This window comes from Populus nigra, chromosome 11 (genome assembly GCF_951802175.1).
Source record: "Populus nigra chromosome 11, ddPopNigr1.1, whole genome shotgun sequence".
Taxonomy (NCBI): domain Eukaryota; kingdom Viridiplantae; phylum Streptophyta; class Magnoliopsida; order Malpighiales; family Salicaceae; genus Populus; species Populus nigra.
The window spans coordinates 11,693,360-11,720,524 of record NC_084862.1 but is presented as its reverse complement, the minus strand read 5'-3'; the positions used below and the strand labels follow the sequence as shown (position 1 = coordinate 11,720,524).

Sequence of the window (27,165 nt, the reverse complement as noted above, 5' to 3'; positions counted from 1 at the left end):
AAAATGATATAAAAACATTAAAATATATTAATTTAAAGCAAAGAAAAAAAAATTTAATTTTTTTTTAAAAACATTTTTAAAACACAATGCATATTATGCAATTGAGTCCTTACTATCACTATAGATGTTTAGGCGATCAGTAAGATAAGATTATTCATAAAGTTGCCATCTAGTTTTACTTGAACGTGAAAACTAAGAAAAACCTAACAATGGATTTAAGAGGTTCTGGCTATAGGGGTTGCTTACACAATTGGAAAAGACCATAATCACCCTAGCATGTTCTCATAGCTAGGTTATTGCTTATTTCAATCCTCATTAAATTTCCTCGTACAAGTTCATTTATGTCTATTTTTTTACCCTTATTTATGAGCTTGTCAAAATTTTTTTTAGCAAAACTAAAATTGAGATCTGATCTCAATATATAGCTAAATTTATAAAGAAGAAAATTTTAAGGACACCAAAAAAATAAAATAAAATCAATAAATATAATTCTAGTGGGCCCTGTTTGTTTTTGTATTTCAAAAGTTTTTTTTAAAAAAATTTTTTTGTTTGAAATTAATATATTTTTAGGAGTTTTAGATCATTTTTATGCACTGATGTCAAAAATAATTTTTTTAAAAAATAAAAGATATTATTTTGATACATTTTCAAGTAAAAAATATTTTATAAAGTAACCACAACCACACTTTCAAACAAATTTTTAATAAAAATAAAATAACAACAACAGCAAATATATAAACATAAAAAAGCCCTAGATTTATAACAAGACTAACATAGCACCAAATAATCAAACCTACACATAATAGGTAGATGAAACATGTTAAAATTAACCAACCGACACCTCTATATGGCTATTAACACATTAATTTTGTTGGTTTGTTTTAACTTTAGCACGTAGGAAAAAAGATAGCATTTCTCTAACTTCATCATTGCCCAAAAAGTTTCCTAGAAGCTTTTAACTGAAAATAAAATTAATATATTATATATCACCTTTAACCCCTAACTATTAAAAAATAAAAAAATAAATAAGAAAATATAATTCTATACCCACCCCATTTATCATTCTTCAAGCACAACCTTGTAATAAATTTAGATTTAAAGCCTCTTTTGATATGTCAGGCAAGATTGAACATCTCTAATTTTGTCAATTAAGCCTAGTTCATTTAATCTTGATTTGATAAATCACATAAATCTTATGAAAATCATATAAAAAACAATAAGTCAATAGATCATAATATAAATCCACACAATAAATGAAAATCTAAGTGTCTAGTTAGGTCAGATTAGAATAATGGTTCAAAAAGATTATATATTTTGATTCGACCATTGGATTGCGTTTAAATTTTTATAGGAATTTCTGGAGGTCGTTTTCCCTTGAAATAGCTATGCAATGGCTACTTGGTGACGCGCGGAGGTCTGGAAGGGCAGACCTGAGTAACGGCTCAAAAGGGACAAAACTTTTGATCCGGCCGTTGGATTGCGCTTAATTTTTTATAGGAGTTTTCAGAGGGAGTTTTCCTTGAAGTAGCTATGTAATTGCTCCTTGGTCACAGGGAGGTCTGGTCGGGTCAAACCAGATTAACCGCTCAAAAGAACCACAACTTTTGATCCAATCGTTAGATTGTGCTGTAATTTTTATAGGAATTTCCGGAGACTGTTTCCCTTGAAGTAGTTATGGAATTGCTACTCGGTGACGAGTAGGTTTGGAAGGCCAGACCTGAGTGACGACTCAAAAAGGACATAACTTTTAATCCGACAGTTAAATCGTGCTTAAATTTTTAAAGAAGTTTCCGGAGGTCGTTTCCCATGAAGTAGCCATGGAATTGCTACTCAGTTACGAGAAGGCCTGGAAGGCCAAATCTGGATAACAGCTCAAAAGGAACAAAACTTCTAAGAAAAAAATAAAATAAAAATCAAGGGCTAAACTATAAATATTAGAAAACACAGGGGCTGAAATACTAGAATTAACAAAGTTCAAGGACTGGAATGTATAATAACAGTGACATGGACAAGGCACGTGATCATGGTGGTAGTTCAGAAGATGCATTTAACGTAGATGAATATCAAAATAAAGTAGGTTTGATGGCATTTTAATCATCCCAGGTGTCGAGAGAAAGGTTTCTGTTCATTTCTCTTAATGATGTTTTTTGTCTTTTTTCGTATGGATTTCTACTGTTAGCTTGGAGCTGTAGTGGGGTTTGGAAAAATAATGATTTTGTAATTAAGCTCTATGAAATAAAATAATTTTAATAATAATGACTTCAATTATTCCTTGCGGGCTTGAAGAAGAAGATAGCCATGGTGGCTAGGGTTTATTTTTTTTTAATGACAAAGTTATAATATTAATAGTACAATGACTCTTTAGTAAATAAATAAAAGATAATAAAAATCTTGAGAATAATTCAATATTTTTGTTGATTTTTTTTATGCATCACGGGGATGTAAAATGTTATAAATTTATATATTAAGGATGTAAAGTATAATTTTTGAAAAATATCAGGTAAAATAAAAAAAATAACATACTATGGATTCTTCTGTATAAATCCTCATATTTATTTCTAAAATTTACAAAACTATTTTTAATGGTTTTTTTCTTTAAATTTCTTAAGCATTTCGAAAATTTTAATTAGTAGTTATCATATATTTTAATAAAATTTAATCTGATTTGATTAACTTCTATAAACTAATTTTATACTAGCTTGTTTAACAATAATTTATTTTTTTTCATTGAAAAAACACAATAGCAGTTTTGAGTATTTTTTATTGACTTTTTTTTACAACCTACTCCAAGACTTTGAATGTATAAAAGCAAGGTTAATTTGCAATATTATTAAACTCAATGGTACAAGGCTCTAATGTTAAATGAGTTTTGTACTATTAAAAAAAAATTAGTTTTGATTTATTTTACTAGTTCAACTTCAAGTTAATTATTTTTTAAAATTTAGCCTAGGTAAAAAGTCAGATTCTAGATAAATCCGTAAACTTCATCGAGTATTATAACTACGCTAAATGGATATTTGAAAGTATGATAATAATTATTTTTTAAAGTGTTTTTTATTTAAAAATATATTAAAATAATATTTTTTTATTTTTTTAAAAATATTTTTGATATTAACACATTAAAATAATTTAAAAATAAAAAATAGTTAAGTTTAAATAATTTGTTTTTTCAAATTTTCCCAGCTACCATTCGATTAAAATTCCAACCAGCACCAAAACCCATATATTTTGCATCCATAAAGAAAGCCCAGCCCAATCAGATATTTAATCCTGTGTTCTCTACAGTTTCTCCCTCCCTTCACTGCAGGGTATGAAAAATCTTGCCTAAGTCTCCTTGTGTATGCTCCAATGTCTGCTTTTCCTTCTTCACAGAATTTAATGAATGCCCAGCTGCAGGATTTTGGGTTTCAAGGCAACGATTTGAAAGCAGAATCAGTAGAACCACAAGTGACTGTTACCCTTTTGATCAAACACTTCCCTGAAACTATTCCTTTTAAAACTCTTTCGAGGCTTTTCTCTCATTATGGTGCTGTCTCTGTTCGTCCTTGCAATTCTGGAAGGTTATTTCAATGTAAATTTGTAATCTTTTTTACTTTACTTGTGCCTTAACTGCATATTGTATGTTTTGTCAATTTTGATGCTTTTATTTACTAGTTTTGTTGTTGTTTTTTGATAAATTCTTGAACTTTATAAGTATTTTTTTTCTATAATCTTTCTTTGTTGGATGGAGTTTATTTCCGCTTTTGTTGTGTTACTATTGACTGTCCTGTTGAGGTGATATTTCTTTGATAATGTTGGTTGCGCAGATTGAAAAATTGTGCATTTGTTGATTTCAAAAGTGAAAGCTTGGCTTATCAAGCGCATACTCAGTTAAATGGGTAATTTTGTCTATCACTGTCACCTGGTTGATGCTAGTCCAATATGATGAAATAAGCCAATGAATTGTTGCCTGTTCTTTTTCCGTTTTCTTTCCTTTTTTTTTTGGTTAGGCTGAGGTTTCTTGGCAAGGTCTTATCGGTGGAGAGAGCTAGTAAGCTAAGTGAGGCTCAACAAGGAAAAGAATCTGTACCACCAACATCTTTGATTGAGGATGCTTCTGTGACTAGAGATGTTGCCGATGGCTCAAAATTCAGCTCCTTTCCTGCTAGCGAACCAATTGCTCCAAGGCTTGGTGTTGACTATCCATTCCCCCCTCATTTGGAGTATGTTTCCCTTTCCGTTCTTCGTAAACTTTTCTAATTTGATAAGGATTTTTGTGTCTATGTTGGAAAGCAGTGTCTTCTCTGTGAATGCCATTGTGTGTTTTGTGATGGAAGACATTTATGTCACGGTACTTGAGGTTACTTGAGACATGCATCTTCATTTTTTGGTGTCTAGTGCAGGGTTGTCAAGAGTCACTGAGGCGCTCCAAGCAAGGAGAGGCGAGACCCCAACACCTTTTATTTTTCCAGGCGAGACAATTTAACTAGGCGCTGCATAAGCGCTCGCCTGGAGTGCAAGCACCAGGCGCTGAAGCGAGCGCCTGGTCAAAATATCTTTCCCCTTTTTTAAAAATTGATATGTGTTTTGACCTATTTGCTCATTTTACCACAAAAAATAATTTAAGGGTATAGTTGTTAAAGTAAATAGTAGGGTTTAAAAAGGAAAAAAAGTCATCAAAATGGATGAATTGGTGTCTGATGATGACACTCGAACTTGGGGTGATGTGGCGAGGGCAACCGGAGCTAACGAACCATGAACAATCACTAGGCAGCAAACAAGGTTGAGAAGTGTAGGAGGAGCATCAAGTTCTAGATCTAGACATGAAGTGGGATTGTGTTCTAATTCTAAAGAAGTGCATTATGGTTTAAGAGATGATTCAGATGATAATCTTGAAATCGAGGATACGGGGGACTTGAGTGAAGGAAATGAAAGCATGGATGATGATGTGTTGGAAGATAATGATGATGATATTTAAGTTTAACTATTTTATTCTACTTACAAATTTAAATTGTAATTTTGTTTTTAAGGGTGAATAGTATTACTTTTTATGACTGTTAAAAAATTTTGAGTTTCACTTTGATTTTCTAATCTTAATTTTTAACATATATATTTGTGATTATAATACTATACATATATTTTATTTGAATTTATAGCATAGCGCCTTGTTTTATTCAGGCAAGCACTGGAGCTTTGGACATTTGATAGCCTTGCCGCCTTAGGGTGCTTTTCACTTTTGACAACACTAGTCCAGTGTCCACATCCTTAATGTGAAATTTTAGATCTACGCTGCAGATCAGTTGGCTGCTTGAGCATATGGAGAGGGTAAGAGGTGGAGATTAGGGATTTAAGCAGACTGATTTATAAGTTGTTAGAAGTCTCCTCTTAATGGCATCAATATGAGTTTTATCTTAAGATATAATTGTTAGAGGGAATCTACATAGGAACTGGCGATTCATATAACTGATTGGTCTCTTGTGAAGTTGGACACTACCTTTTGGAAACCGATTATAGCATCATGCAATTAATAGCAGGGCAGAAAAACATCCTCATTATTTCATGGTATCATGATATGCTGTTAGAATTACCTTGATTGGGTCATGTTTTGTTCTTACAGGTATGCTTACCCTCCACCAGATGGAAACATTCTAACCAACATTGTAAATGCTCTTATTGCTGTTCCTCGCTTCTATACACAGGTTGTTCCCATAATCTGCAAAGTTTGGGACAAGTTTACAAAATCACCTTCCTTGGCTCTGATAGTTACAATTTATTGTGGTTTTTGTTTTGTAAAAAAATTCTAGTCAGCTGCAAGCATGTTGCCATGTCATTGACTACTTAGTTTTCTTCCATAGGTGTTGCATTTGATGAACAAAATGAACATTCCAGCTCCATTTAGAATGGCCCTGCCCACTCCACCTCTCCCCCCTGCAGCACTTGTGCCTCCACCACCACCATCACCACCTCCTTGTATATTTGAAAAGTCTCCATTGGCAGAGCAATCCAGTAGCGAGTCAGAAATGGAGTCTTCAGATGAGGTACATTGCTGCTACGTTGTAGTCTTGATTTATACATCATGTGTGTGTGTGTGTTCACTAATATCACTCTGTACAAAGTCAAGTGGGCATCTGATCTGAAATTTGAACCCAAACTATGCTTGCTCCACATTATCTGTAATTTAATAATTGGAAGGTACATGACGTCCTCTTTTCTTACTTCTTTTATCAAGGAATGATGGCTTCAAATACTTTTTGTGCGTTCTAGATAGAGCAGTTCAGATTTGTTTTTCTACTGTTTTTCTAATTACCATGAACAATTTCAATAGTAATGTTTTGGGGGCTAAATGTTTGTAGGAGTTTGATGATAAAGCCTTGTATGAAGCCTCAGGAGCTGTTAAACCCAGAAGAAAGCGTGTCAAGCGGGAAGCAATTGTAGGACCTGCAGCTGATAAAGACATAGTTCATGAGGCTGTTGGCCTGAAACCTGCCTCCTTGGTCCCAAAAGAAATTCCAGTTATAAAGAAAAAGAATCCTGTGCTGCAGGTCATTTTCTGTCTAATAGAAATGTTTTTTGGTTTTTCTGATCACTTTTACAAATGTTCATGTTCTTCTATTGTTTTATTGCAGATTAAGATTGCACCAAGAGTAACTCAAAATGAACATAAAGATGATAACATCGCGACAGAATCTGAGGACCCAGACAAAGAGGGTTTGGATCAGAGACCCTATGCAACTGCAGAAGAAATAGAGAGTAAAAGACTAGCTCCAGAGAAAATTTTATCACTTCCAAAGTTTAAGGTACCTGGTCTGGAAAATTTTAAGTGATTTCTGCATGGAAGATACATAATTTTCCTAATTTGTTGAGTCTAATCTATGTTCAGTTTGAACTGTTTTTTTTTTGCTTTTTTGACTGAAGGTAGCTCGTATGAATTGCAAAGAATATATACCCAGTTGCATAAGCTTTCTTAAATTTTGCAGAACTACACAGTTGGGAAACCTGCACCTGTGCTGTACATAAAGAACCTGGACAAAGAAGTGGTTTTTGATGATTTCTTCTACATATTTGGTAAGCTGGCAAACCTTGACAATTGCTGGATGCCAATTTTTGGCGCTTTTGTATCAAATTGCGGGGTATATTTTTTTTTGTCTTTAGTGCCAAACATTAATATTTTAGGAAATGGTTGTTTTTTACGCATGAAAATTTGGTGCTGATATTTTTGAAGCTCATTCTTTTTGTGGATCTTGTTATTCGTACAATTTGCCTCTTGTTACTGCAAAGATAATACCTGCTTACTATATCTTGTTCACAATTTGCTGTAGGATCATTGTTTGGAAGCATTGATGCAGCAAAAAGTGGCCTCAGTGTCAAGTTGATGCAGGTGAGGTCATTTGGTAGACTCTTGACTCTGCATAAAGCTCAACATGTTTGTTTAAGTTTAATGTTCCAAGGAGCACCAGGTCTTAGTTCATGTGATACAAATGCCATGTGGGCATTAGAGAGATTGCAATCCACCTTTTATTATGTTGGTGTATGATATACTCATAGATTTATGTATATGTTCTATGTTGAATGAGAGGACTGGTGAATGGAAGATGTGAAAGGAGGATAATTTCATGGAAGTGCAAGGAAACCCTTTCCCTTGAAACTGCTAGCTTTGCAATGGGTCCAGGGAGGGTGATGATTTCAAACCCGAGTTTAGAAATTTATAGCCACTGGTGTGTGAGAAAGGGCTTGTTGGCAAGACACTGGGTGTGTCATCTAATGAGAATATGAGTTGAGAATGTTTAAAGTCAGTTACAAGGGGATGCTTGTTGATTTGTAGGGTGAGAGGAGCTTTTCCTTAATAGGTTCTTAAGAGGAACTGTGGATTGAAATGTTTATGAGAAACCGGACTGTTGGTTCAGGTAAATCTTTTCTTTCTTAACTTGAGAGTATGAAGCATGCACGAGAATGCATATTATGTGTATTGATGGCTCAGGATTAAGATCTAAAAGAGTGAGACCAAGAGTATGAAGTAGGGTTGATGAAATTGATTTTTTTTTTGCCTGAGCTTTGTTTTTAGATGGCAGCTTTAGGTTTCAGTGTTATCTAAGATTGGATATTGCTCAGATTCTTCTTGTACTGCTGTACCCGAGGACTATGTGCTTGCATATTTATTTGAGTTGCTGTCAAGGAAATAGAAGAAATTTGAGAAGCTTTGTTGTTGGGAGATAAAATCCTGTTTTTGTGCATGACATATTGCATATATAATTGAAACATGTGATCTCTAGACTGATCAACATTGACTTAAAATTAAAATGCTATATTACACTATATATCAAAAAATTAAAATGCTAGATTACATTATTTATCAATGTGGAATCACCTCTGCTTTTAAATTTCAGGAGGGAAGAATGAGGGGCCAAGCTTTTGTAACATTTCCATCAGTTGAACTTGCCCATCAAGCTCTGCTATGTATCTCTTGAGATCATCTGTTTACTATAATGCCTAAACTCCTTCGCGATTGTTGAACCCGTGTGAGTTCGTTCATTTTTTTTTTATAAATGCTTTGCAAGTGCTGACTGCTGAGTGCTTTTATAAAGTCAGGGGCATTAACTTGATCTCACTTTCCCAGTTGGGAGTGTCATGTAGATGTTTATGTGACAAGATGGTTAGGACACCGGATTCGAAATATTGTTTACGCATATGTATGATAATAGACGATGGAGGGTAGCCCAAATTGTTGAGAGATCGAGTTTTAACTTGTGTTTTTGGTTTAATTTATTTGAATTTTTAGTTTTCTTAATTATATTTTATTTGTTGGGTTTGATTTAACTATTATTAGGTATTCTATTTATTGGACTATAAACTCAACTGTTTGCTCTAGCTAGTGTTTTAGTATTTGTATTCTATTTTTCTAAATGTTAGACAATTTTTTATTTAAAATTGTAAAGTTGCAGACTTTTCCAACCCCTATTCTTCTCTTCTTCAACATTTTTTTTTCTTTTTCTTTGGCATCTTCTTCTTAGCTTCTTTTTTTTTTCATTCGTTAGCTTTAAATCTTCTTGTCCCGCATCAGTTTTGGTATCAGAGCTTATTTTTTTTTAATTGTTCTCACAATTAAACGATATATGAGTTTATTTAAATTTCTAATATTCAATCCAGTTCGTAAATCTTAGGTTTTGTGGGAAGCTTTCATCAATAGTGATAAAAAAAATGTAGCAGTACATACAAATAAAAACTGTTTCTTTTCGCCTTTCTTTTACAATCTAGATCTTATAAAAAAAAAATCCAACCAAACACCCCTTACACTCTAACTCTAGCTACTGTTCATCTTTCTCATCCACTAGCCACCCCACACACACCAACTGTAACAACCAACTAAAATAGCCAGTCTTCAGCCGCAGCCACCACGCCGTTGACCAACCTAGACACCAACCACGCCACATCAAGCCAAAGACCAGCCACCACACATACTTGCTGCCCAAAACAACAGTCTGACACACATCCGCCATCCACCAAAAACTAGCAATAACCGCCATATCAACCACTACACACTACCTCAACAACAAACACCGCAACACTTCGTAAACACCTCTTATCCAGTAACCATTTGCTTAGGCAACAATAATGAGCCCAGACCAAGAGCCTCAATTGCCAACCAACAAAACCCAAGCCCAATAGTAGCCACCCATCAGCCATTGTCTACCACAACAAATCAAGCCATAATAACCAATCTAATCTTCCCTATAACACCATCAATCTACCATAACCACCATTCCCATCTAACCACAACCAACAATCACTCTACCCCGATCAGTCCAACAATCATCAACGTCGCAACCACCACAGACTCAATCCAGCGCATCAACCTCCATGCTCGAAGTCCAGCCACTGCTAGACAGTCCTCAGCTTCCATACACTGTTCTTTAGCCATCAGTTTCATCAAGGCAAGTCATCACGCGTTTTCAATCTCAAGAGTTCCACCGATTTTGGCTAAGAGAGAAATGAAGAAGAAAGGAACAAGTTTTGGCTATTCTTTACTAATCGTTGTCTTTTACTCTTCTACCAATTTCGCAACTGCTTTTTACTCTTAATTGTATTGTTTATATATATATATATATATTGATTTATTAAAAAAGTCAAAAGCAAAAAAAAAAGAGTGAAAAATAAGTGAAAAAGAAAAAAAAAGGAAAAAGTGAAAGCAACAAAAGGATATTATTTGACGACAACACTTTGACATCAACAACTCTATGACATTAACAAAAGTTAACATGATCCAAATAGTCTATCGTCAACATTAAGCAATTTGATCGGTAAATTACTTAACCTTTTGATTTGTTGAGTTTTACTTTTCTGGTTTTACACTTGTCATTTAAAGTTGTCGTTAATATTATTTTTTGTGGCTAAAAAAAATCACACCTTGCATTTTTATCTGTGAATTTTTGCTTAACAACCTCTTTCATCATTGATATCTAGCAATGGTGTTTGATTAATTATTTACACTTAAGGGTCTAGTAATACATGCTTAAAATTTTAGTGGTGTATTTTGTTCTTGATTAATCTCCACTTTAAAAAAAAATGAAATTAGTTTTATTTTTGTATTGTGATTTCACTTGCAGGAATCATATATGATCTCAATTCCATTTTTAAGTTAGTATTGCATGCATTTGTTAATAGTCTTCTAGTATCCAATTTTAAGCTTACAACTATCATGAATTTGACCTAGAGTGATATCTTTAGAACCAATTCTGAACAAAACACTGTAGAGTTTGAGGCAACTAGGTTAGGTGTAGTTAGATATGTCTTGACATAACCCGAGGGAACTGAAGATTGAAGAATGATTGCTATCTTTCACACCTATATCAAGTGTGAGGATAAGGGTTGCAAAATCATCATTGATAATGAAAGTTGTATCAATTCAGTATCTTTAATTACTGTAATTTGTTTAGGCCTAAAACTTGTTCCCCATTCTAAACCATATAATGTGTCATGGGTTAATAATAACTCCATAGCAGTCAATGAGAGATGTTTGTTCCCTATTAAATTCCTAGATTATCATGATGAAATTTGGTGTGATGTGAATCTAATTGATGTATGACATGTCATTTTAGGGAGGCCATGAATATATAATTTACATGTCACCATTTCCGGTCGATCAAATTTATGTTCTTTTGCTTTTAAAGGTAGAAAGATCAAACTCATTAGATCACTACTAAGACCTAGCAATAAAACAAGAAAAAAAGAGAATGGGAAGAAACAAGGACTTAATACAATGAGTCCAAATGAGTTTGTGAATGAGGTTAAGGAACAACCTATTGTGTCTGGTTTAGTTATAGAAGAAATTTTAAGAAACTCTCTAGTGGAACTATCTAAGAAGTTAAATATAGCTAACATAATAGGTCCAAACGAGTTTGAAAAGGAGATTCATAAAGAGTCAGTTGTGTCTCTTTTAGCTGTGAAAGTTTCTGAAGACTTTTTAGTAGAGTTGCCTGAAGAGGTAAGTGTAATGTTGGGAGAGTTTTAAGAAAATTTTTATTCTGAGCTCTCTAATTCCTCAATCTCTATACTCGACTCCCAACTTGTTATAGATTTGGAGTAACCTTTCGAGCTTTCTGATTCTTTACCCTTTATATCTGACATTCAGTATGTCATAGATTTTAAACAACCTCCTAAGCTCCCTAATGTTTTGTGCCCTATGCTTGACATCCAACATGTCATAAGTCTCGAGCAGTCTGTTGAACTCTCTAAATCCTTACTTTTTATTCATGATAAGGAGGATAAGGAAGGTTTTGATTCACTGGGTTATGTCCAATCTATATCTATATAGGATTTAAAAAGTGTGTTTTGTTCCACTCTCCTAGTCATATAAGGTTCATGGTCACAAACCTAGGATGCCAATGGATCTTTCTCTTGTCTCTTCATTCTAAAATGTCTGATTCAATTGAGTTTTTTGCATGTAGAGTTCATAATTTGCATGTTGAGATCATAAAACATATTCAAATAAGTAATGAACAATACATGTTAGAGATTATTTTATGATACAGATTAGACCTGAACAATGTCTTTTGAAAACCAGTCATAAATTGCAAGTGAGTAGTGCTAGATCATTTAAAGTGTTGTAAATAATTGAATCAAATAGTTATGTCATTAAACCACCACTAAACTTTGATATGAACTACTTTTGACATGAAAAACCTTGTTTATATATAAAACACAACAATCTATCCCTGATGATTCTTATGAAATCTTTGCCCCATTATCATTGTTTTTGGCATAAAAAGAACATATTAATGCTACTTTAGATGCACAAGTTGTTTTTACCAAAGATGATGAATTTCAACGAATCCCAGTATATAAGCTAGACGATCAGATTCAGATTATATTTGGATTATCAGAGAAACATCACAACAGCTTGATCATGATTTTTGAGAGTATTATTGGAGTCGTCTTGAACTACACTCGACGGGGTCGAGTTTCTCCAATTTCAAGAGAGTTGGTAGGGACACTAGACCCAAGATATTGTTTACGCACTCATATGATCATAGATGATAGAGGTTAGCCCAAACCATTGAGAGATTGGGCTTTAACTTATGTTTTTGGTTTAATTTATGTGAATTTTTAGTTGAAATTTCTTAATTAGATTTTATTAGTTGGACTTAATTTAGTTATTCTTAGGTATTCTATTTATTAGGCTATAAGCCTAGTTGTTTGTTCTAGTTAGGGTTTTAGTATTTATATCATATTTTTCTAAATGTTAGATAATTTTTTATGAATTGAATAAAAATTACAAAGTTGTAAATGTTTTCAACCCCCTTTCTTATTTTCTTTAGCTTTTTCTTTTTAGCTTCTTCTTTACTTTCTCTTCTCTAGCTTTAAATCTTCTTGTCCCGCGTCACAAGACCACACCTTCCTTTGCATTCATGATGGAGCATTAATATTTTCTAATTTGTTTGTGGCTTGTGGTTGCAGAATCTAGTGAATGGATATGTATTCAGAGACAAACCAATGATCATACAATTTGGTCGGAATCCCACAACTGCCAAGCCAAATTAGACAGATTTGTCATGATTAGGAGCTATTTGTACTAAACCTCTCATGGTTCGTTGCTTAATCGATCAATCTACTTAATATTCTTAAGCAAGCTAACACGGAAGGCTTGAACTTTAGATTATAAAATACTGATGTTGCAAGGATTGTTCTGTGGGCTTGAGCATTTTGAAGACTAATTCAATGTCAACTTGGGGAATCGATTCAATGATGCATGCATGATTAATCTTTGCTAGTTGTACCTTCTTGACATAGACCTCAACCAAACAAATGTGGGAACATTGTATCTGTTATGATTCTTGTCTACTTGCAGATACCTGCGTCCTATGGCTGTAGGAAGGTCGACAATGTCAATTTCTCCTCACGGGAAAGATGTGCAGAGCAAGTTGCTGATGGTGAGCAATTGAGCATCCTAAGTTGCTGCCGTTTATATAAAATGACTCGAGTAAAAGAGGGGGGGAGGATATGTAACCATGCAGACTGCCAGTGCAACGAAGACTGCCGTTAATCTTTATAATACAAGCGAGAAGGGGGAAAAAAAGGCTTTTTGACTTGCAGAATATCCACATCTGGAAGAAAGTGTCCAAAGTTCAAATTCTATCACCTTCTGATATTGAGGTTTCATATTTTGCAACATTTTGGAGTTCTGGGGGATGTAGAAATGGTGAAATGAAAAAAAAAGGAAAAGAAAAAGGTTTGTAAACGAGAAAATGGACCCAACAATAGAGTATAGACCTGTTCTGAATTTTATCAGACGGGGATTCTGTCACGTCAAAATGGTGCAGTTTTCTTGTCTCTCATGAAGAGAGGAGTAGATAAAAAACTGAAAATGCATCAACAATCATTGCAGCAGCAGCCTGATTGCTGAGAAGGTGGATTCATCAACAGATCTGTTCTGCCAAAAGCAAGAGTGTTGAAAGCGACAAAGTGGATAGCCTTTTTTTTTTGGCTAATAAAAAACTTTAAATTAATAATGTTTATAAATATATATTTTTTATGATTTTAAAAATATTAAAAATAAAAAAAATTATAAAAATACATCTTTTTAACACCAAAAAGCATTACCAGAACATAATTTATATTAAATGTTGAAGGTGGTTAGCCCCAGCAACTGGCATGATGCAAAAAAATGCCAGACCAAAGAACATAAAACTCTGCATCTTGCGGAAAGTAAAGGCTCCTGGAAAGTATGTTTGAGGTGACAAGACCATGCTTTCACAAACAAAACAACAGCGTTAAAAGTAAAAACTGCCCTTTTTTTCCCCAGGCTTCAGAAAAGTTACCTTCCTTCCACAATCAAACAAGAACAAAAACTAATCCACTTGCTCTCTCTCTCTCTCTCTCAAACAGGAATGCAAAAATCTACCAACCAACCCTACAATTCCACCCACAATTTTTTTTTTTTTTGTGTTTGGAATTTGAAAGAAATTGATTTTTAAAAATTACTTTTATAAAGCAAGTTATAAGTGTAAGTGAGGTTGAAGTTATTGATGAATGTTAAATTACCAAAGAGGACACTAAATTTATAATAGTGAGCATTAAAAGTTTTAAATGAAGGGTAGAAATAATCAATTTTTTTAATTGGCCTGAACAATCTGGGTTGCCAGAAGTTAACTGACAATCAACTATGTTTTTCTGGTGTATGATGGCCAACAATTGCAATTCAAAAATTCATCTTTATGTTGAAACAAAATTATAATTGTTTATGGGGTTTGGGTTCTCTTCTTACAGATAGTAAGGTGAGGTTTGACAGATAACATATATTGAATATAAGAATTGAAAAACCTACTTGAGGCGGCCAGACTTAGAGGAAGAAAGATGGGAGGAGGACAAAAGCAAAATGATTACAGGTGGAATGACCAGATGCTAGTAAAGGTAGAGAATAGAGATGATGGGGAAGATGACAAGGTAATGGGAAGTTTGGAAAACAATGGCTCTGTTGTGTGGAAAGTTGTAGGTGGAGAAAAATCTGTGTTTACAACTCAGAAAAAAGCAGCTTGATGTTGCTTTTTGTTATCCTACATGGGTCCCACAAGCAGAACTTTACTTCAAAAACAGAAGTCAGTCACAAAAATTATTTTTCCGAGTTCTACTTTCATTGCCTAGTATTGTATTCATCTTGCATCAACCAATTGCACTTGCCTATTTGACATTGAGTTATGTTGTTGCTTGTTTTCTACTGAACATTCCATGTTTACAAAAGACTTGATCCGTAACTTCTGAAGCCAGGAGTAAATGAAGAAACGGAACTACACAGATTATATCAGAATCTGATAGTTAATCGACAAGATCTTGAATCAGTATTTGGGACGACGAAAAAATCCAATTACCATGCATTTATTCGCATGACTTGACTTAAATTTTATGACCTAAACATGTGTTCAGATGCCTCTGTGAAATCCCAAAGTCCACAAAGGAAAGGGCATGAGGTTTATTCAGTCTAAATGTGGACTATATGGAAAAATTATCCACGTAAACTCTGACCTACGGAATTTTGACCTATGGAAAGGACACTGCTCTGCTGCTAACTGTCTAATGCCAAATCCCCAAAATGACAGCAATGCTAAAAAGCAGTAGGAGAGTGATATCTCCCCCTGGAAGAATAGATGACCTGAAAAACCAGAGAGCATTTGTAAAATGTTGAAAAGAAAATTTTGAAAGGAATAAATTAAAATCACTTTGAGTACTTAGTTAAGCATGGAAACGAATTACTTGTTATTTGGTGTAAAGTTGGGAAATTGTTGAGAAATAACATGCATTTTACAGACACATAATAACAACTCATTATGAAATGATAAATTGGTTTATGTTTGCTTTCCAAGATATGAGATTGACCTTAAGATTTAGGCTTCAGCAGGTGCAAATATATTATCGGATGTCTCAAATATGTTAGGTGCTTTTTTGCTGTCTTTAATATTGTTTTTCTTTTGAGGTTTTCATTGTGGATCAGAAGTGCAAACATCCTATTAATTAGCGAATAACTGAACATGGAATTGCCTGCAATACCTGAGCTTCTTCCTGGATTGCTGTACATATGCCATTACTGGAGGAAGTATGCCAAACAGGAAGCAATTTGCATAAACTCCAGCAAAATCAAGAGCTCTTGAAAAGGTTGAGCGAAAGAAGGATCCTATAAGAATGGGAACACCAAGTACAAGCATCATTACAAATTTATGGTGGAATGCATTAGACTCGGCCGTGCTTGATGGTGGCTTCACTTCTGATGCAGCAAAACACCTTGTTCCATCAAATGAAGCCCTCCCTGTATTTCCAAGATTATGCCGACCAGAAAAGGTTACGAATCCAATTCTACCAGCACTATCCCCATTAGCAAATATTTGACATTGACTGTGAATCTGTTTTTCAGATTTAGTTTTTGTGAATATCAACTCCAAGGTATCAAGAAGCTGTCTCGGAAAGCTGACTGCATAACCTATCAAGCTAGTTGCCAAAGCCGAAAAAGCAAAGCCCTGGACAGCAGATAAAGCAGAAGGATTGACAGAGAGCAAGAGAGAGATTGGGTCATTGGAGGAGGTGGCTGTGTTAGCACCAGCAAGCCCCAAAACAATCAAATTCCATGACAAAACCATTATCAAAGGAACAGCCCCACCAATCAGCACTGCTTTTCTAGCCTCAGATACAGAATTCCCAGCTATCTTACATATAAAAGGGGTGATAACATGGAACCCCAACGTAAGTACAGTTACAGGGATAGCAGGCAAGATTGTTGAAATACTCAACGAGGTGGGAACAAGGGAGGCTAATATATTTGTTCTGGCCACAGATAAACCAATAGCTACCAGTGAAGTTATGGAGAAAAGCATGAGCAAGCATAAAAGCCTGTTAGCAGTATCAATGACCTTAAAAGGGAAGAACCCAATTACAAACCCAGCAGCAACAGGAAACAAAGCATGAGCCAACACAACATTCATCCATGGAAACCACTGTGATACTATTGAACCAATGCCTGAAACACATGCTACTAGCAAAGAAAAACTTAAGCTAGCATAAACCACCGCCACAAAAGCACCAAATTTGCTTCCTAATGCTTTTGTTGCAAGGCCAGTAAAGCTTACCTCTGCAACTCCATCTTCTTGCATAGCAGCAAAACTAAGCTCAGCAACAAGAATGATAGAGGAGATTACATAAACCCAACAAAGGATGATGACAATGGTTGATGTAAAAGAAACAGACCTTATAGTTGCGGTTGGTAAGCCCAGCATTCCAGGCCCTACAGCAGTGCCAATAATCAAACTGACAGCACCCCAGAAATTCTTTTTACTTCCTTCTGGGGTTTCTAATACCAGAACTTCATTTTCCTTGGTAAATATACCATCGTCTGCTCTATCCTCACGAGTAGTAGTGATGGAAAGTGAAATGGTATCTTGTGTTGTGCACCTAGGAATGAGAATGTTAGGGTTTTTAGAAAATGAAGTAACTTTCCTGGGTGGGGTAATGTGGGATATGGGGAGCCTGGAAGTGTTGTGGGGTTGAAGATTGAATCTTGAGCATGCGATTGAATTGGGTTTGGATAGGTTGTGGGCAAGATGAAACATTTTGGGATGTTAAACTTAGATTTGTGATGTGATGATGTTGGTCTTGGAATCTTCAGGGTAAGCATCTACTTCATTTTCAATCCTGAATGCTGACCGGTAGGCAACAAGTATCCATGGAAAAGAACAGTGACCTTTTCAGTCAGAATCTATCATCACTCCTAACCGACTTTCAATTGTTAGAGAGAGAGTTGCGGGAAATATTAAGGCTGAGGCCTGGAGAGATGGGATCTGTTTCCTGTGGCTTGTCCAGCCCACTAAACAACCGAATAGTACTCAGCACTCTGTTCTTAAAGATTGATGATGGGGCCTGGAGATGATGGAACCCAACACTGTTCTCGGTGAATGGATATGGATAATGGAAATATGATGTTGCGAATTGTAATGGCTGGTTCAGTAGGTTTTTTTTTTTAAAAAAAATGTTTGAATTAATTTATATATATTTTTATTAATTTTTTAAGTTTTTAAAATTAATGATTAGATAAGCCTTTAGAATTTGTGATACTTGAACTAATAATTTCTCGAAAGAAAACTCAAAGCATGAGTAGTTGAGTTAAACCCCTCAAGGTTAAGTTTTTATTTTATGAATATTAGTAGTTATTTTTTAAAGTATTTTTTATTTAAAAATATATAAAAATAATATTAATTTTTTAAAAATTATTTTTATCATAAGTATATCAAAACAATATAAAAATATAAAAAAATTAATTTGAAAAAAAATCAATTTTTTTAAAATAAAGTTTTCAACACAATAACAAACACATTTTATTTTAATTTTTTTAAATATTTTTTATTTAAAAAATATTAAAATAATATGTTTTAAAATTTTTTATGATATCATAAGTTGATGTTAAAAATATAAAAAAAATAAAAAATTATTTAGAAAAAAATACTTTCCATCATATTATTAAATACATAAAAAAAACTACTTCTTTTGGGAAAAATCAAAGTTGAAGCCTTTTCAACTCTTAAAATATTTTTTCCATCAATATAATTTTATTTAAAATATTTTTATATATTTTTTTCCATGTGATTAAGGTAAATCTCTACCGCTGCTAGAGGTTGGAAAATAACCCCAAAAAAAAGAAAAAGAAAAAGAAAAAGAAAAAGAAAAAGAAGCTTCCAAAGTATTCCATCCATCCAATTCCAAATCCGAAAAAACCATAAGATTAGATGACGCCACGTTTAAGACATCGAGCGCCTCACGTGCCGCTATCAACCATAAAAACCGGCAAACGTCAACAAAATAAATCTTAAACAGCACAAAATAACGACCTTATCCAATAATCTTCAAATTTCACCAATTTCTCCAACCGTTAGATCCATCATCCAATACAAAAATCTAGCGGCCCAAAACACCCCACCACCATCTTCAATTTTCAACATTTCCCAGCTCAGAAAGAAAGAAAGAGAGAGGAAAACGCTTTATCTATTCAAAGAGAAAAGACCAAAACCAATAAAGCAAAAGCCTTTCTTTATGTTTTTGCAAGAACCTGAGCTTTCTTTGGCTTCAGAAACAATTGTTTTGTCTTCTTTTTTCAAATTGTTTTGAGAAATTATGACAGAGGTTTTGAGCAAGACAAATCTATTTTCTTCTGGTAACTATCAAACCCGGCAACAGAATACTATTTCTGTTTTTACAAAGAGTTGCAGGCTTAAAGGGTTTCCTTCGAGGGTCAAACCACAGGGTTTGAGATCTCAAATTTCAAGATCTTCGTCTTGTAGTGATTTTTATGGCAAGAGGGTTGTTGTTCATGGAAATCAAAGCAAACCCAGAAGAGGGTATCTTCCTCAAGCTTCGGTTGTGGCTCTGGTTAGTCAAATTTTTATGGTTTGGATTTATTCTCTATTTTGATTTTGTTTTGAGTGATTTTTTTTTATTTTCTTGTGGGGTTGAATTTTTAATTTCTTCCCTGTTTGTTATCGTAATTGTTGGTTGATTTTTAATTATTGGATTGCTTAAATTACTGTGATTTCGCTTAACCATTGAATGAATCGGAGGAGCTGGGTCCTCAATATTCGGTTTTTAGAGGAAAAGAGAGTCTGGATTTTTGTTCTTTTTTTAATTAATAAAAAGAATCATGAGATTTTGTATATTGTGGAAACTCAAAGTTTTGATTTTTTTATTTCGTGTCATTTTGATATTACAAGGATGGATAGCTTAATGGTTTTTTCCTTTTGTTATCTTTTGTGGAATTAATAGACTGGCCTTAAACTTAAATATGCTAAAAAATGGTGGGAGAAAGGTCTGCAACCCAACATGAGAGAAGTAACTTCTGCGCAAGATCTTGTGGATTCCCTAATGAATGCTGGGGACCAACTTGTTGTAGTTGATTTCTTTTCCCCTGGATGTGGTGGCTGCAAAGCTCTCCATCCCAAGGTATGATCTGCATAACTATTTCGATATACATGTGGTGCATGTGCATGTGAATATGAGTGGTTTAGTTGTTTTTTTATTTTTTTTGATGGATTTAGTTTTCTGGAAGAATGCTAATGGGAGTCCTTTTTCGGGCAGATATGTCAATTGGCAGAGATGAATCCAGATGTACAGTTTCTTCAAGTTAATTACGAGGAGCACAAATCCATGTGTTATAGCCTCAATGTCCATGTGTTACCATTCTTCCGGTTTTATAGAGGAGCTCATGGCCGGTTATGCAGCTTTAGCTGTACTAATGCTACGGTTAGTTTTGCCATTCCTTCACTTCTTTTGTTGATTAATTGTAATATTTGAAGTGAGTTTAATAACTGTTAATTTTATGAACAGACCAATTGGTTTCAGTTTCGCCTTTGATTTTCTGTTTCTTGTATGCCAAGAGCTTTAATGGTGAAATAATGAAATGCAGAGCTTGATTGATTCTTGAGATAAACCATTTTCTGCATTTTTTTCTCTTCAAAATCCAAGATTTATCAACTCATTGGAACCACATCACACTCAACTTAACTACTTAATCTTGAATGTTGCTTCACAAACCCAGTTTTTTACTGAACCAGATTAATGGATGTAAGTTGCTAGCATTTTGCATTGATCATTCAATTTATTGCACGTACTTTGTCAATCTCATTGATTGTTTCTATAATGTTGGTCTTTGTTTTGGTTCTATTTCAGATCAAGAAATTCAAAGATGCATTGGCCAAGCACACACCAGAGCGATGTAGCCTTGGGCCAACAAAAGGGTTGGAGGAAAAAGAGCTTGTTGCATTGGCAGCTAACAAAGATCTCTCCTTCACGTATACACCCAAACCAGTTCAACCTGCTCCTGTCCCTGCAGAGGAAGAGGTAGCACCAACAGCAAGCCCATCTCTTTCAGACCGAGGTCTACCTCTTCCTCTTCCTATAACAAGCTCGAAGTCTGCTCAAGACTCAGAGGAGAAAACCCTAGTGAGTTCTGGGAGATGATGTGGGCAGTCATCATTGACCTCCTCCCTGCTATCATTGTACAGTCTGTGCTCTACTTTCATTTCGTATCAATATTAGGAATGAACAAACCAAAAGAGGCTCAAGTCATGATGTATGTATGTCCTCATGGAGTTGCAGGGTTACGGATTTATTTTTTTGGATCCTAGCCTTTGCATGTACCGTGTACGAGCCTGAAGAGGGATCTAATTTTTAAAAAGCTTTTTTTTTTTCTCGTTTGGCTTGTACCGATTGCAGTATCAATTTAATGCAGCAGCTATACAGCTAATATTTCCATCATTTCTTTCTTTCATCTGAGTTTATGATATCATTGATGTGTATATGCCCTTCCCCATCCCATGCGAGAGTCTTATCCTCTAAGGGAAAGAAATATCTTCTCTTTTTAATAGTGAAAAAGAAAGGCTTGGTGCTTCTATGTTTGTGGACGCCAAAAAAACTGTTGTCAACTGTAGGATGATTGATGTAAGTTAGGGCCACTAGATGACCAAATCTCTGTCTGCAGGCAGCAGCAGCAAGTGGGGTTTTGCTGGACCAGATGAGAAGATGCATGAAACTTGACTACAGAAAAAAAAAAAAGTACTATAGAAGTGAAGTAAAATGGATAAAGCTCTTGCTTGTGGACGAGGATGGATCAACGTGGCCCGACTCCCTTCGCAGACATTATGATGCTTTGTGCGGGGGAGGAAATTTCTATTTCTGACACAATCTTGCATTTCGCATGGCGTTTTTTCAAAAAAACCAAAGCCTCAAGTCAAATCAGGACACATCGTTGGAAAACCTAATCTTTGTGGGGATAAACTTGTATTATTTATCAGCACAAGTTCAGGGATTGAAGAATCCCTAGACTCCTCTCCTCTTCCTATGTGCCTTGACTTGCTCAACACAAAATGCTTTGTGGGGTCTACCTATCTATATACTTTGAACACATTTTAGTGATTTCGAATCCAAAGCTCCTCTCCTTCCCTACCAGGTGTCCTGATTCCCAACACATCAGTTAAAAATTCCCATGCTTTGAATGATCTGCACAAATATAGGCATTGAATATCAAGAAGCTCCTTCCTTCTCCATCCAGGTGTCCAGGTCCCAGTAGGGCATATCCATCTAAGATTGGTTGCCCTATATTGCTTGAAGGCAACCTTTTGGACTGGCATGTATTGGCTCCTGTTTACCATATCCTTGTCAAATACCGATGGGAGTGGCAGTGAAAATTTGATATGATTGTGATTGTGTTGCATTGTGGTTGTTGGTATTTTTTAAATAATTTTTTATGTTAAAATATATGTTAATGATATTTTTTTATTTTAAAAATTTATTTTTGACATCAGTACATCAAAACAATCCAAAACGTTTAAATCATATTAAATTTTAGCAAAAATTTTTTTTTTTAATTTTTTGGAAACGTGGGTTGAACCATGTTCCCAAACATGCTCTTAGTATGGTAATTAGAGTGTTTTTTTTAAAAATATTTATTTTTAAAAATAAATTAAAATGGTTTTTTAAAATTTTATTTATTTTTTATATTAATATATTAAAATTATTAAAAAACACTAAAAAAACATCAATTTAATATTTTTTTCAATTAAAAAATAAACATGTTAAAAAAACAAAATACTCGGATGTAAATAATCATGATTTGCTATACCAGAGTAATATTGGTCTAATCTATGTACCTGTGGGACATCAAATATTGTAGAATTCAAGAAAAAAGGATATATATATATATAATGGTGACATTTATTTCTGAGACTGATTTTGTCAAGTCAACTTTAATAATTTTTTTAAACAATAGTATTTTAATTTTTTAATCCAAAATAATGTGATTTAATTTTTTTTTTCTAAATTATTTTGGAATAAACCTAGATTGATTTAACGAGAGGTGAGTTCACCTAACAATCCCGCCATCCGGCCATTATGTATCCAATAATTAGTAATATGAATATCTTTTGATTGCATTTAATTAGGCTGGGTCTAATCAGGTGAGCCTAGCTTAGGATCCAACCCCAAGTCACAAAATGCCCGAGCAGGAAACCAGAGCAGTAAGGTGGAGCTGTCGGCTTCCAAAAACTTGTCCATCTGCTTGCTTGCTTACATACTCCCACAGAAAGGGCAGCCCAAATCTGATACAGCTTACTGCATCACCATGACCTGTTTGCATGCTTCCATCTCATTACCAGGACTAGATGCTTCCATTTCAGATGTACAAAATACTGTTCATTGATCCAATGTTCAGAAGGTTCTATGGTTTGTCAAGTACAGAAAGTTTGATAAACAAGAGGGTTGATCCAGTTTAAGACATCAAAAGTCCCATGACTTGTCTAAACAGAGTAGAGGTATCAGATTAAAGCTTCTTCATCTGCGTTCAACACTTGAGTTTCACTCATTTCTGCACTGCACCGCTATTCTTGACATTCTCTTCAGTCAAATGGCCTTCTCTTGAATATGAACCGTTGGTAATCTCAAGGAAATGATCACTCTTATTGCTTCCAAGATCAAAGAAGAACTGCTTCTGGCCTGCTCTCATCATTTTTGAAGATCAACAGCTATTACTTTCGTAGCATGCAGGCTCCACATTTGATTGTGGTGCTGAAGTGCGCTGAGCATTTTGGCGTCTGCAAGCTCCGTGGGTTCCTCTGAAGGAGTATAAATTTGCTGCCGCTGCAGAATAGAAAATGCATTTGCATATACACAAACACGAAACAAGAAAAATGAAAAGCCAGAGACCTGATGTGGAGGGAAAAGAACTCTTGTAGCTGTACGCCTGTACCAATCTCTTCTAATGTCCTTGTAAACAATTGACAACCATTGTCCTTATTCTTTCTGCAAGGAATGATAATGTTCCTGCAGTTTGTGCTAATTGATGCTTCAGAAATCTGCATGCATGGTGCAACATTTGTCAAACAAAATCCTGACAGACGAACCAAACCATGATCTTCAATCTAAAAAGGAAATTTTTTTTGACAAGAAACAAAAAGGGAGAAAGAGAGAGGAATCAAAAACTTCTCACTTTTAAGGCTGATGAGAAAACACAGAACTCAGAGTTCAATGCATAATAATAGAATTATGACACCACTCATTTGGTAGCCATAAGAAATAAACACAGTTAAGACAGAAATCATACCATACTTAGGCATACCTAAAATTCAAGAAAACTACGATCAATTCAAGACCACTCAGAAAAAAAAACAAGGAGATCCTACCCACTACCATATCGATTTTAAGTGCAGATCTCTTATCCCATGGATTTTTTTTTTTTTAACTTCCATCTTTTATTGTTAATTGTCGCTAAAGGAAATGAAACATGAAATAAATTGATGTAGATGGCCAAAGCTTGCATGGAAAATCAAAGAATTCTTTATCGACTTTTTCCCCTCAGAGTTACCTACAACAACTTCTTTTATACAAGCAGCAGAGGATATGCACGTATCAAAATCCTCAGAAAGATTTGGAATCTCTTTCATTACTATGGGGGGTGGGGGAGGAGCTATAGCTTACAGACATAATGGATATCAAGTCAGAGCTTCTAGAGGATGACATAATGAAATCATGAAATTTGAGAACTGGCTTTCTGAATGTAATCAAACCACTACAAAGCAAATAAGTAATGAATTTGAGAGCACAGTTATGTAAATATAAAAGGAAATATCTAAAGCATGCATATGATTCAATTCATGGAATAAATTAACATATCATTAAGCCAAATAAGATCAGCATAAAGAACTGTGATAAACAATCTGGACAAACACCAAAAAAATGCAGAGAACTATCATATGATTCAGTAAGAGAAGTTATTGCTGATTTCACAAATTAATCAGCTTAGACATTTTTATTTTCCTTGTTATGTATCAGACAATTGAATGGCGCATATCTTAAGGGCATCAGGAAAGCAAATGAAGTTGATGATCTCGGATTTTTAGGTTTAGGTATAATAGATGAATTGAGGCACAGTTACAAAAATTATACACGGGATTTAGCAAATGACGATATGAAGTTTGACAGTTATATACGATCAACATTCAAGATTCCCTAAACTTATAGCTTTATACACTGTGTAAAAAATTCTCACCAATCATAGCAAGCATTTCCCAAGTTGTCAATCTTCCATGAAAAGTTCTTAGCATTCAAGTTCTCCAGTATTTATCATCTGAAATTCCAGGATTCAGCAATAGCTTGCACATTTCAGGATGAACAAGATTAGAATTCTGTGGTATTTGCTTACGCAATTGCCATCTCTTCTGTTGCATTCTCTTCTTTAAAAGGTATATCTCCCATTCATTTTTTGTTAGTTATGCTTTGTTGGCAGGAGAATGTTACTTGAAGAACACCTTAGATTTGAATTATTGACTGCAACAGTATCCGACACAACAGATTTAGTCCTACTTCTAGGGAAGGGAGAGTCCCAGTTCAACTATGATTGGAGGCGATGGCAACTTAACTCAGGAGGGTTTCTAGACATATAAGTAGTCTATTTTTTTGAGAATAGCATATTGCAGATTTGAAATCTGAAAGTTTTGGAGAAAGAAGACACATATGCAGCTTGTTTTCTCTTTTAATGACGAGTAATTATGACAGTAAGCTTCTTATTGTAATTACAGCATGGAGATGGCAATGGCACTTCTTTATTCACCTTCCCTTCTTTAGATGCAGGCCATCTAGCAGAGTCTAACCAAAAAAGAAAAGAAAAATCCTTCTATCTCTGGGGAAAAAAAACTAAGAATTTTTTCGTAGGTTATCGCGAACATTATAAAAGGGGACATATCAAAGCATCATAGGATTTTGATTCCTTGCTGGAAGTAACTAATTGTTGCGGACAGTTCTCAGAAAACATCGGAGACAGGCACATAAATGTTTTATAGACATGGCGTTTGCAGTTTTGCATTCATTGCTAGGTACTCCATGGTGAAAATGGAAGTCAATAGCTCACTCAAGTCCATGAAGGGCACTGAAACACAACTAGGAATTCTGCTAGTGTTATGCTGTAGGCTTGAAGTTCATCGCGCAAAGCTTGGGCACACAGCTAGTTTCAGACACCAAATTTACTTGTAGCTTTCACAGAATTGATGAGAATCACACATGCCAAAGCTTAAGCCCTCAAGTAGTTGCTGAAAAAAATGCTGGCTCTCAGGCTTTCTCATATCTATTCTCACCCAAAATTCAAGAATCAAATGGACCCCAAGATTACAGCGTGTGTGATCAACACAAGAAGATCATTAAAATAGATTTTTATTGTTACAATATTTCTCTAAACTTTCTCTTAGAAGCATATATAAGCATACAAAATGATAGACAAAAAATGATTACTTTACCTTCAAAAATCCACCACGTTTGTTCTGTCCAGCATTCAAGCAAAACACCTACAAAGTAAACGGAAAGAAAATATAATTATTCAAATTGAAAAAGAACAAAAAAAATGAGGTAGAGAGTACCAATAAAAGCATACTGGGCATTTGGGGTTATAAAATATTTGTGTTCCCTCCAATTAACTAAGATTAACTAAGAGTGAACTTAAAAAAATATATATTCTTATCAATCTAGAAATTACATATTTAAATAATATATTTTTAATTATCATAATTTTTAATCTATAAATTTAATTTAGATAAATAATTTATTAAATTAAAAAACTCGTGACATATTATAATTAGATATCAAATTCAGACTATAATATTCATTGAAAGACCAAATTTGGATGGTCTAAAATTACCAGCTCATTATTTTTTTTATATATACCTTAAATTAATTTACCAAAAACATATAAAATTATTTTAAATGACTATCTATCAATCTACGACTCTATTAATATATCACCTACTTTTTAAAAGTGATTAAAAAAATAAATATCATAAAAATCCTAATTCCTAAACCTTTCTCAATAACTCTAATATATTTGCAAAAGCTCGATTAAAATATAAGAATAGAGAACACATACTTTAAATTGATGAAAAAAAAAACAAAGATTTTGATCTTAGATCAAACCTCCTCTTTGATCTTTCTCTTCCTCTCTCTGATGTATGTTTTGGTCATTTAACAAAATAAACGTAAGTTATTATAAGATTTTTTTAATTCTTTAAATTATTATTTAATTACTAATATACTGACTATTTCTTAAAATACCATTAATTAATTAAAAAAAAGACATAATAAAAAAACGGAATCAATTATATTATTTTTCTATTATTGTTTTGGGCTTTC

At 34.2% G+C, this 27,165-nt stretch overlaps 3 protein-coding genes across 9 annotated transcripts; 2 read left to right on the top strand and 1 right to left on the bottom strand.

Annotated features, from left to right (window-relative positions):
- The first annotated feature begins 3,280 nt into the window (after positions 1–3,280).
- LOC133668490 (U11/U12 small nuclear ribonucleoprotein 65 kDa protein-like) lies at positions 3,281–13,803 on the top strand. Of its 6 annotated transcripts, XM_062088370.1 has the most exons (12): positions 3,281–3,560; positions 3,807–3,878; positions 3,990–4,202; positions 5,597–5,678; positions 5,835–6,017; positions 6,333–6,521; positions 6,606–6,776; positions 6,957–7,044; positions 7,299–7,357; positions 8,364–8,429; positions 12,931–13,059; positions 13,322–13,803. In XM_062088370.1, the coding sequence occupies exons 1-11, from the start codon at positions 3,349–3,351 to the stop codon at positions 13,012–13,014; spliced, it is 1,419 nt and encodes a 472-aa protein (XP_061944354.1). In that variant the 5' UTR covers positions 3,281–3,348; the 3' UTR covers positions 13,015–13,059; positions 13,322–13,803. The 6 variants fall into 6 exon arrangements, with proteins under 6 accessions (XP_061944354.1, XP_061944353.1, XP_061944355.1 ...); XM_062088369.1 differs by lacking the exon at positions 13,322–13,803 and having other exon boundaries at positions 12,931–13,239; XM_062088371.1 differs by lacking the exons at positions 12,931–13,059; positions 13,322–13,803 and adding an exon at positions 7,802–7,883 and having other exon boundaries at positions 8,364–8,757.
- Positions 13,804–15,240: 1,437 nt separating this feature from the next.
- On the bottom strand, positions 15,241–17,886 carry LOC133668489 (uncharacterized). Its single transcript, XM_062088368.1, has 2 exons — positions 16,015–17,886; positions 15,241–15,619 (listed from the first exon to the last, which is right to left on the bottom strand). The coding sequence occupies exons 1-2, from the start codon at positions 17,562–17,564 to the stop codon at positions 15,541–15,543; spliced, it is 1,629 nt and encodes a 542-aa protein (XP_061944352.1). The 5' UTR covers positions 17,565–17,886; the 3' UTR covers positions 15,241–15,540.
- A 980-nt stretch (positions 17,887–18,866) lies between these two features.
- LOC133668679 (thioredoxin-like 1-1, chloroplastic) lies at positions 18,867–21,255 on the top strand. 2 transcript variants are annotated; one of them, XM_062088633.1, is made up of 4 exons: positions 18,876–19,374; positions 19,765–19,941; positions 20,077–20,241; positions 20,668–21,255. In XM_062088633.1, exons 1-4 carry the CDS (start codon positions 19,120–19,122, stop codon positions 20,956–20,958), a joined length of 888 nt encoding a protein of 295 aa, XP_061944617.1. In that variant the 5' UTR covers positions 18,876–19,119; the 3' UTR covers positions 20,959–21,255. The 2 variants fall into 2 exon arrangements, with proteins under 2 accessions (XP_061944618.1, XP_061944617.1); XM_062088634.1 differs by lacking the exon at positions 19,765–19,941 and having other exon boundaries at positions 18,867–19,374.
- The last annotated feature ends 5,910 nt before the right edge of the window (positions 21,256–27,165 follow it).